Source organism: Amaranthus tricolor, chromosome 12, assembly GCF_026212465.1.
Source record: "Amaranthus tricolor cultivar Red isolate AtriRed21 chromosome 12, ASM2621246v1, whole genome shotgun sequence".
NCBI classification, from domain to species: Eukaryota; Viridiplantae; Streptophyta; class Magnoliopsida; order Caryophyllales; family Amaranthaceae; genus Amaranthus; species Amaranthus tricolor.
The window spans coordinates 8,113,485-8,124,269 of NC_080058.1; the positions used below are offsets into that span (position 1 = coordinate 8,113,485).

Sequence of the window (10,785 nt, forward strand, 5' to 3'; positions counted from 1 at the left end):
GTTATCGGCCTAGTATTGTTACCTTTAGTACACTTATCAATGGCTTTATTCATATCCATCGATTAGGCAACGCTATTCAATTATTGGATAAAATTGTAAAGCTTGGGTATGAACCCGATTTGTTTGTTTATGGGATTATGTTTAGAGGTTTATGTAGAACTGGAGACAATCTTGGTGCCCTTAAGCTCCTTAGAGACATGGAGTCTCATGCCCATTGTACACCTAACATTGTCATCTATAGCACCATTATTGATAGTCTTTCTAAAGACGGGTTAATAAATGAGGCCGTTAATCTTTTTTCTGAGATACAAGTTAAAGGAATTCGACCTAATGTCGTTACCTATACTAGTTTGATCCGAGGAATGTGCACTTTAGGGAGGTGGAAAGAGGCGGAGGATATGCTTAGTGAGATGATGACAAAAAACTTAATTCCTAGTGTTCCGACTTACAACATGTTAATCGATATGTATTGTAAGGATGGTATGATTGATGAGGCGGAAGCTGTATTTAGATTAATGACGGAAAAGGGTCAAGTTCCCAATGTAATCACTTACAATACGTTGATGGATGGATATTGTTTACGCGGTGACATGGACAAGGCAGAAAGGCTAATGATTTTGATGGGCAAAGAAGGTTGTAAACCTAATGTTATTTCCTACAACATTTTATTGAATGGATATTTTAGGTCTAAAAATAGTGATAAAATTTCTATCCTTATGAATGAGATGGTTCTTCAAGGAATAACCCCTAATATTGTCACATACAACTCAACCATTAATGGTTTGTGCAAGGACAACCGGCTTGAAAGTGCACTAAAGAGTTTAAAGGAAATGGAATGTCATGGAGTCAAACCGAATGTGGTTACGTATGCTTCATTGTTGGATGGTCTATGTAAAAATATACGGATGGATGAAGCAATGGATTTGTTAAAGAACATGAAGAAGAACGAAGTTCACCCAGATATGATCATGTATAATATCTTAATTCGTGGGTTATGGAATGTTGGCAAACATGAAGAAGCTGTAAATGTCTTCTCATTTGTTGTAGCTAAGGGGTTACGACCAGATGTGCGTCTATATAATGTTATGATCAATGGTTTGTGTAAGAACGGGTTGTTAACTGATGCTAATGAACTATTTGAGAAAATGGATGGCATTAGATGTTCCCCGGACGAATTCACTTTCAATATAATTATTCAAGCATTTCTTGAGATTAAGGATGTTAAAAGGGCTGTGAAGCTTGTCTGCCTTATGCGAGATAAAGGTTTCGCCGCTTTTAACAAAACTATCTCGTCATTTGTGGACTTACTCACTGATCCAAATATTGGTGATGCGGACAAGGAGTTGCTTAAAAGATACTTTGACATCTAAGGGTTTGTTGTTCAGTTCATCTTAAGTTTTGATGTGTAAATAAATATTTATTTGATTTCATCTTTTGACTGGTTAGAAGGAATACATAATATAATCATTTATGAATTGTGAGTTGGTAAGTATTTGAATTTTCATTATCATAAATATGTAAGTCAAAGTTAGAATTTTTTTATGATCGAGACTATCCTTGTTGAATTAAATTATTTGATCGTTGGATGGTAAAATCGTATTATAATTTTGTCACTTATATTTTTTATCTTGGTAGGATTGTACGATCCAATCATTATTAAGATTTTGCTTAATTTTTGGAACAATCGCCTGTTTTTAGTTATCTTGATTACTTTAGTGTTGTGCAAAAGAAGGGATTTTTGTTGCATATTCTTTTAACTTGTAAGATCACATCGCATTCATTTCCTCTTTGCCTAGCTCCTAAATACCTTTTTTTCAAGAAATCTCACTTTGTTCATCCCTTTCCCTATAATAAAAAATATAAATAAAGACATAATCGAATACTTGAAGCTATGGGACAAAAGAAATGCACAAGGAGGAAAGGAGCACATAAGAGAATTTCACTTTCACATAAATCACATATTATACCGACCAAGCACAGCCTAAAAAACAAGCTGTGTGATCTTTTACAGCTTTTACCGACTTATCTTATTCTATTTCAGTAAATACATCAGGTTCAGATAGGTGTTCGTGAGTAGAAGATGAGGGGGAGTGAAAAAAGAGACAAATTGCCGAGATATCATCCATTGCAATTCCTTGTCGCCTTTTCTTCCATGCTCGAGCAGCATGATCAACCAATCGCTTAGCAGCTTTGCCTCTATTTGGAGTTAAAGATACAATATTTACCGCCTCTTGATTCGAAACCACATCCCATACCTGTGTAATGAAAAGGGAGTAGTTTATTGTAAATGTTTTGCACCTTATCACAAAAAGTCATTTAGTGAGACAAGTTTAACAAGGAAAAAACAGAACATTAGGATTTCCGATACTCATATTAGAATTAAAACCAAGGTTATAGCAAGATAGTTGCTCTATTATTGCATCAAAATAGGTCACAATCAACAGGTTTTGATACGAACATTAAAAAGAAGTTAGTACGGTTGTTGGTCTCTCATGATATAAAGTTTGGAATGTATTCTACAGAGAAATACCCGACAAATTTTTATACGTGAAGTTTCAGATGACGTTGTGGCTACAACACCACCGAAAATCGCTATGCAATTTGTAATTGTCATTTACAAGTTTAATTTACCCTAAAGCGCGACTTCGCTTACGTGTTAGCTAGAGGTGATCAAACACCAAGCCGGGCCGGGCCGGGTTCGACAGGACGAGAGGCAAAAATCTGCCCATTAATGCGGGCCCGGCCGAAGTGCGGGCCAAAAAGTTCCTGCCCAAACCCGTACTATGCGGGCTTGCGGGCCTATATTATGTATTATTTATATATAATTAAAAACACAAATTACAAATAATTAAAATAAACAAATACAATTGTTGCATATTATATATAATTTAAAACACAAATTACAAATAATTGTTACATATTACATATTATACAAATTACAATTAATTGGTTGTGCTTATGATATAATTCATGTGATATGGCCATATGGGAAAATAAGCTTAATATTAGATGCTCAATGCTCAGAAGAGTAGTGCGGCTAAGAATTATGTGCCAAGAATTATGCAGATGCAATATTAGATGTTGAGCTTAATATTCCTAGTGGGGTATTTGTTTATTGTTGACTTGCAAAGAAGAGAACAAATCATGAACACACACTTTTTCGGGCCGGGCCGGCCTGCGGGCCAAACACCAAATCTGAAACCCGTTCCAAAAAAAATCGGGCCACTTACTTTCTACCCAAACCCGCCCATCGGGCCATATTTTGGTACCCAAACCCTCTCTTTTTCGGGCCGGGTCGGACCGGGCCGCCCATGATCACCTCTAGTGTTAGCTAGGGGTGTTCAAAACCGGATACCGGGTCGACCCGATTTTCCGGATAGCTAAAATTGTATTCCGGATCCGACCCGGTTTTGTTTTTTTTTTTTTTTTTTCTTAATTTTTTTAACAATTTGATCTTTGTTGACTTAGTTAACAGCAGACTTTTCCTCTTCATCCTTAAACAAGATTTGAAGTTTTTTTTTCAAATCATCTGTTAACTTAGTTAACAGCAATCAAACAACAAAGCATTGCATCTAAAAAAATAAACTGTTCCGCAAAGAGAATGGTTATATTAAACAAAGATCAAATGATTGCAAAACTAAAACATTATGGTTTTCGAAATAGATATTAAAATACTTAACTAACTTAGTCATAAACTATTAAAATACAAACATTAGTTAATTAAAATACAACCACAATTCCATAAACTATTAAAATTTATTATAAAAATAAAAAATATAAAAAAAAAAAAAAAAAAAAAACCGGATACCGGGTACCCGGTTTTCCAAAATTCGCGATCCGTATCCGACCCGAATACCCGGTTTTAAAACCGGGTACCCGACCCGATTTATCCGAATTTTGGAAACCGGGTAATTTATCCGCTTTTAAAAATCGGATCGGGTTTTCGGATACGGATATTTTTGAACACCCCTAGTGTTAGCTAATAAGAGTACTGCATTAGACTTTAGACTTCAATACTGATAAAAAAATATTAGCATTGGCTATTTCTCTTCACTGGAGTTTTTTATGTTGGCGGCTTTTATTTTCCCCGTTTACACTGTTTTCTTTATTTATTTAATTTCCTAATTTTCAAAAAAAAAAATAGCATAATTTCTATGATGAGTGTGATGTGCAAGTAGAGTTTCAAAATACCAGAAAGTACATGACATACCCCATCAGTAGCCAGCAGAATGAACTGGTCCTGGTTGGTAATATTCCTCTGAGTCACCTCAGGCAGAGAGATAAGGCCAAAATCCTTAATGCAATAATCCCCAAAAGCTCTAGACATTGCTAGCCCCGGCACTTCCTCATCCGGTAGCCACAACCTATGGACTCCGGGTTCATCGTGTAAACAAAATACTCGTCCATTGCATTGCATTATCCGTTCATGTTCCTCTGTTTGCAAAGGCAAGACATAAGAACTCGCAAGAATTTTAGTTAATTTATGCGAATGGATACAAAAACGATACAAAATTTCAAAATTTATGATTAATATAAACACTTGTAAGCATGCTAGACCAGGAGATTAGAGTAAATGAACTTACGAGGCAAATTGGGCTTAAAGTCAATAGTAAGCTGCAGAGCAACCAAGTCACCGTCTTCGGAAGTAGTAGCCAGTACAGCTCGCGAGTCGCCAACATTAGCAATGATAATTCTTTCACCCTGAAAACAATTATTGAAGGCCAAAATTCAGTGATCTCATCCAAACATTTCTATCATAAAGCCATCCTACACTTATACCAAAATTGTTGAAATTAAAACTCAGAATTAATAGCATAGATATGATTAAAAGTGAAAAAAATGAGAGACGTGTGTATAAGAACTAAAGAACCTGATGTGGACATTACCCAAAATATAAATGTTGCAAATTATTGAGATGATAGAGGGAGTAAAATGCGAGACACGAAAGTTTATTGAAGTCAGGTTCTAATTGTGTAAGCAGGTTCACAGGTTAAAAAGTCCGAAGACTGAACACCATCGTATACATTGCTCATATACTCAGGTTTGAAGAATGTAGGGAGACATCTACTTCAACACTAATTCGATAATTCGATATGTTAGTCCAACAAACATCCGCAATATAAAAGAAATTTATGACAAAATGAATTAGTAATCTACCTTCTAATGATCACAATTACAAATAAATTATTAATCTTCTAGAACTAATCAGAATCATTAGGGACGGGCAATAGTACATAATTTTTCCATAAATAGAGCACATTCCTCTAGTCCACCCTGTGAAGGGAGTACACCAGTCCACCCTGTGAAGGGAGTACAGAAATGAATTGTTCGTTACCTTCCCTCACCCAGACCGTTCATTCGAGCGGAATATTGGGTATGATGATGATGATAATGATGATTATGATGCACATGCAACAAAAAAGGCCGGTGAAGTCTAATCTCCCAAAGTCTATAACACCATATATTGCAAATAGCCTAAAAAAGAAGGTTTGTTATGAAATTAGAGGTAGATTAACCTTAAAGTTACATCTATGAATACTTAATTCATCAGACAAGATTCTTATTATGATGTAATGAAAGTGAAATCCGCAATAAGTAGATATATTCCACACTAAGAGAAATCTGAGGCTGAGAAGAGAATTGGGCCATAAGTTAATGTTTGATCATAAACCATCATATTAACTCATCATATTCAAAGTTTTAGACTTTAAAGTAGGACCCTCCACCAGAATTTCCTACATGGCTTTTTATCGTGCGGGCTGGGACATAGCATAGTGAATTAGTTATCCTAGTAATGAATAAGATTGGACTTCAATCATTCTCTCCTCGTCGACGATAGGACTACAACACAACTATGACCATAGAACACGTTAGAGTTGTCTAGCGTGTGGAAAGGTCAATTGCAAACACGCAAAGCAAATTCAAAACATTGAAGATTTGCCATGCTAAGTAACTCGAGGAAATCTAGGCCCATGCAAAGGCAGAAGAATTGTGTAACATATAAAACAAAAGAATTATGGTCGAATTATTTAACACATATATAGAGATGAGTGTTCAACCCACCATATACCAACATCCTATGTTCGTCCGTGACTAACTAGCTATGTTACTCAAACAACTCAATTCATTTACCAAACCTCAGCGTCCATGTTAAATTTAGACACTCAAACATGGAAATGGAAACTTAACACTTGATTTATATAGAAAACATGCATCATTTTGTAAACGAGGAAACAACTGAGTCCGACACTTGGATGTTTGGAGTTATGTATACTAGGAGTATGAATAACATAGGATGTTTGGAGTTATGTATACTAGCTTTTGATTGTATAAAAACAAAGCTTACAAACTTCACTATGAGTTTTGCATCTCATTCACTCTTTTGAGTGAAACTATTGGTGCCAGATATGATGCATAATTGTATTGCATTTACATTTCTAACCCAAAGAAGTTCTCGTGTGAGGGGGCACGAGAGTTGTCCAAAACAAACCTCACTAAGTGAAACCGAGTTTGACCCAACTTGAATCAAAATAAACCATAGTATAAATATCAAATCAGATTGTTTAGATATTTACATATGGTCAATTATCGAAAGTAATTTAACACGTTCCAAGATATTATACCAAAACACATTTGAACATCCGAATGAACACCTTTAGACCTAACAAAGTATACAGCTGATGACATATATTAGAGGCTTTAACTATTAGCTTAAGTTTTTAGTTGAGTTGATCTATTAACAAAAGCGATGATACAAAGGTATAAAGTATGTACCTGTCTGACAATCGAAAGAGCAGTCGTTCCACTGTAAAACGCATCAATTCTTCTGTGTTGCTCAAGCTCTTGATCAATAGTAGCACAAGCCTTTAAGTAGGAATGCTTCCAAATATTGAACCAATTCATCTTTTTATCTACCTCTAGGTCGAAATCGGGATCTACCACCAGTTGAGCAAGTGTTTCTTGCCAGTTGCATAATAAGGATGATGGCATTGATTCCCTTACTGTTTTTGCAACAAAATGACCCCAAGGACCATGCCCATCAAAAATGCCACAAAAAATCATGTCTGGTTGACATCCAAACTCCTGCCATTGGCACAGACCGAAGGTATTAAAATTATTCTTCTGAGAGACTTTCTCTTGTCGAGAAGACCTCAAAACAAAGAGCACATATGCTAATAATTATGGTAGTTGATTTCTAACAATTTTCCGGTTCATTTTCCGAACACAAAGAATAAACCAACCTAATCTTTCTAGGCAAGAACAAACACATCATCCCAATCCCAATTATAAGGTTTCCATCACCAATCATTTGAGTGCATAGAATTAACTTAATAACTATAAAACTACAATTAAATTACTATATTATCAATTTTCATAAATGCATTAAAAATAGAAAAAATATAATTATGATCTGTTGAAACTCCCAATTATTCTTCTGGATCATCTCACTTATTTAGAAATAAAAGCAATAATTGATCAAAAACAGAGATGCATACCTCCCAAACTATGCAACAATCTTGATTAACACCTTTTTGACCCTTCCTCATAAAAACTGAGGCAAAATTTTTGGACCCATCAACATTAACAATGCCAGAAGACCTTAAAATTAATTCATTCTTCTTTGCATCCTTTGCCATTGACTCAACAGCTTCCTTACCAACATCTCCGTTACATGAATTCTTTACTTTTTTGATAGAAAATGACCTTGCTAACCCATTAAACATTGATGACCAATGACCCATTTCTCCCCCTGCAATAATCAGTAACAATTAACAACTTCTATTTATAGTAACCCCATCTCAATAACTAATTATAAAAAAAATTATATATTTTTTCACATAAAAAATATTTGTTCGAGAATCTGATTTTGTTTCAGTTGAAGCATATACCCAACAAAAAATGCTTTCTCCATTTGGTATTGAATGAAGATGAATCTAGAAGGGAGTAAAGTAAGAATTGCCCTTTATACAAAAAAAGCTAAAGACTACTAAATCTTACATGGAATTCCAATACTTGCTTGAAAATTCACTAGAACCACATAAGATAACAAAAAACATTTATTAAAGAAATCTAAATCATTATATGTGATGATCAAATAAATTTTTTGAACTTTTTTTTTTTTCTTTTATTTCTCATTATCATTCATATATTGCTGATTTCATGAAATCAAAACATTATCCTATAGTCTTTATAATAGAGAAAAACTTGACTTTAAATTAAATATTGCTACTTTGAATATAGGATAAGCATAAAGTTTGATCAAATAAACAAAAATCCCTATAATAATCTAAAAGCACCCAGATAGTAACAGGGCCCCAGTCGATCCATCTTCCCAAATAAACATACCCTTAAATCCTTCAAATAAGTCCACATAATTCACCTCAAAAATTGAAATTTCAAAGTACCCATATTAGAAAAACAGGAAACAAATAAAACCCATAAAATTTTTACACTAAAAGAATCAAAATTTTTTTCTGAAAAAAATAATGGAAGCAATGAACAGAAAAAATGCTTAGTAAGTAACATTTAGAGTAATTAAAATTATATTAAACACCTTTTTCTTTCTTTGTTTGTTTTTCTTTCTTCAGTGATCAGAGAAAAGCAGGAAGTTGAGAGATGAGATAAACAAGAGAAAAAACTTGGTTAAATTTGAAGGAAAAAAAAGTGGGAAGAAAGGATATTTCCAGAAAAAGAAGGAAGAAATGGATCACAGGAGTCCATATCTTCTCTGTTTCCTTATAATTATGTTTGGTTTGTAAGGTAGAGAGAGAAAGAGAGAAAGAAGGGTATTCCATTACAATACAAATACAATTACTTTCCAAATTTAGTGTACGTGTACTGTAGTCTGTAGTAGTTCTTCTACCATCTTCAAAATTACTTCAAAATTTCTTTAAAAGTATAAAAAAGTTGTACTTAATTTGGACATTATTATGTTAGTTAGCATTAATTGTGTGGTTCTCGTTATTAGTAATAGTAATTAGTAATAATTAAAAGATTTTTTTGGTTTAAGAAGAGGTTTGGTAAGCAGGTTAAATAAAAAAGGTTAGTAGGTGTGTTGCACAGTAAAAAATGTTGACAAAGATTGTTTGTCTTCGACTTTGTCATGATGTAGCCTTAAGACTTTTAAATAATCACCACAAAAAAATAAGAAATTATTTGACTTGTTTTAATTATTAATTTGATGTGTTATGTTACAAAAATTGTCAAGTACGTTCCATATATATTCATTTAAAAAAAAAATATTTAATACATGACTTTCTTTATCTTTTATTCCGCAATATGAATTAAAGGATCATATATTCTTATGGAGTAGAGAGAAACTTGATTTCACATATTTTTAACCCAAACTGCCTGATTAGAGAAATTGTTCCTTTTTTAGGATTTGAGCACGGGTCTATGAACCACGGTGTCAAGGTTTTGAATCCCTCCTTGCCCACAACTAGGTATGGCATAAGCTGATTTGACCTATTAATTCGACTTGAACCTAATCCGAAATAAGTGGGTTTCAGGTTGAGACTTTTAATTCAATTAAATTAATTAAATGGGTTAGCATGACCTGATTTGTTAGTTAATTGGGTTAAAAGCTTCAGGTTATCACTCATTTAATTATACGAGTTATTTTTGAGTTAAATTAATAAGCATAACCCAAATCTAATTCATTTAATATTTTCCTATCTTCTATTGTTTATGCAAAATATATAACTCATAAACACAAAGTTTTTAATTAATGCCAAAAAAATGAGATGTAGTCAATATCAAAAATTCCAAAATAAAAAATAAAAAATAAAAAATAAAAAAAAATCTAAACAAATTAAGTTGGTCAAAATCAAGTCAACCTAATTTGATGCAGTTAAGTTAGGGTTTTGATTTTCAACCCAATTAATTAATCAGTTGATTTGGGTCAACGGGTCTCTGACATGTCTATATATGACTCGAACCCAACATCAACCCAATCTGATATGTTTGACAGACCTAGCCATAATCACCCTAAAGGGAAGGATTAATGTGAATTTTATTTTAATTTCGAGAATATACGTGTAGCTAACAAGTCCATCTTGGGAAACAAGTGTTAATTAATTTTCCTAATTCTATTAATCACGCAATACAAATAAATACGTGATGATTTTTTATCTAACACACTTGATGTGCAAATTTTATTTAACCGCAAGCGCACGATGTACGAGTAGTCGAGGGTCGAACACAAGGAAGTTAGGACAAGAAACTTGTTAATTTCGATTAATTATATTGCTTAAAGAGAAAAATGTTTGGTTGGTTGTTTTCTAACAAACAACAAATGTGATAAGAAAAATGGATTAAACTATATGATAGAGAGATTTAGGGTGTCAGGAATCCCCTAACATCTTGTATGATCAAATTTTCATTAGTGTCTATGAAAAGTCGGATTAATTACGTGGTTAAACATGATCTTGTTAATTTCAAACTCTCACTATGTTGATTAACTATTAGATTTAGAATTTAACTAATAAGAATTTAACTAAAATCAACCCTAAAGCAAAGTTGATCCTAATCTCACACGCTAGTTCTATTGACTAGTCCAACAAAGCATATTTAATTTAGGGTTAATAGCACAATTCGATCACACTAATCCTAATTTAATAGACACATTTAATAATCAAATCATACTTGAATTATAGGTTCAAACCCTAACCCTAGAAAATGGATCTACTGACTAATCATGGTAAAAGCAATAAATACAAACCCTAGGATGATACTAGACATGACTAAAAATGAAATCAATGACAAATTCAAGAAAAACAATAATTA

The 10,785-nt window shown here is 33.3% G+C and overlaps 1 protein-coding gene and 1 pseudogene across 1 annotated transcript; one reads left to right on the top strand and one right to left on the bottom strand.

Annotated features, from left to right (window-relative positions):
- Positions 1-1,370, top strand: part of LOC130828513 (putative pentatricopeptide repeat-containing protein At1g12700, mitochondrial) — a 1,831-nt pseudogene extending 461 nt beyond the window's left edge.
- Positions 1,371-1,710: 340 nt separating this feature from the next.
- Positions 1,711-8,839, bottom strand: LOC130796799 (probable protein phosphatase 2C 34). Its single transcript, XM_057659196.1, has 6 exons — positions 8,555-8,839; positions 7,497-7,750; positions 6,775-7,083; positions 4,584-4,701; positions 4,211-4,434; positions 1,711-2,255 (listed from the first exon to the last, which is right to left on the bottom strand). The coding sequence occupies exons 2-6, from the start codon at positions 7,740-7,742 to the stop codon at positions 2,028-2,030; spliced, it is 1,125 nt and encodes a 374-aa protein (XP_057515179.1). The 5' UTR covers positions 7,743-7,750; positions 8,555-8,839; the 3' UTR covers positions 1,711-2,027.
- Positions 8,840-10,785: the final 1,946 nt, after the last annotated feature.

Excerpts from the sequence above, each read along its gene's own strand:
- LOC130796799 (XM_057659196.1), bottom strand. The coding sequence starts at position 7,742 with ATGGGTCATTGGTCATCAATGTTTAATGGGTTAGCAAGGTCATTTTCT. Across the intron at positions 4,435-4,583 it reads CTTTAAGCCCAATTTGCCTC|AGGAACATGAACGGATAATG; the intron begins GTAAGTTCATTT and ends CTTTGCAAACAG. Across the intron at positions 2,256-4,210 it reads TTCTGCTGGCTACTGATGGG|GTATGGGATGTGGTTTCGAA; the intron begins GTATGTCATGTA and ends TTCATTACACAG.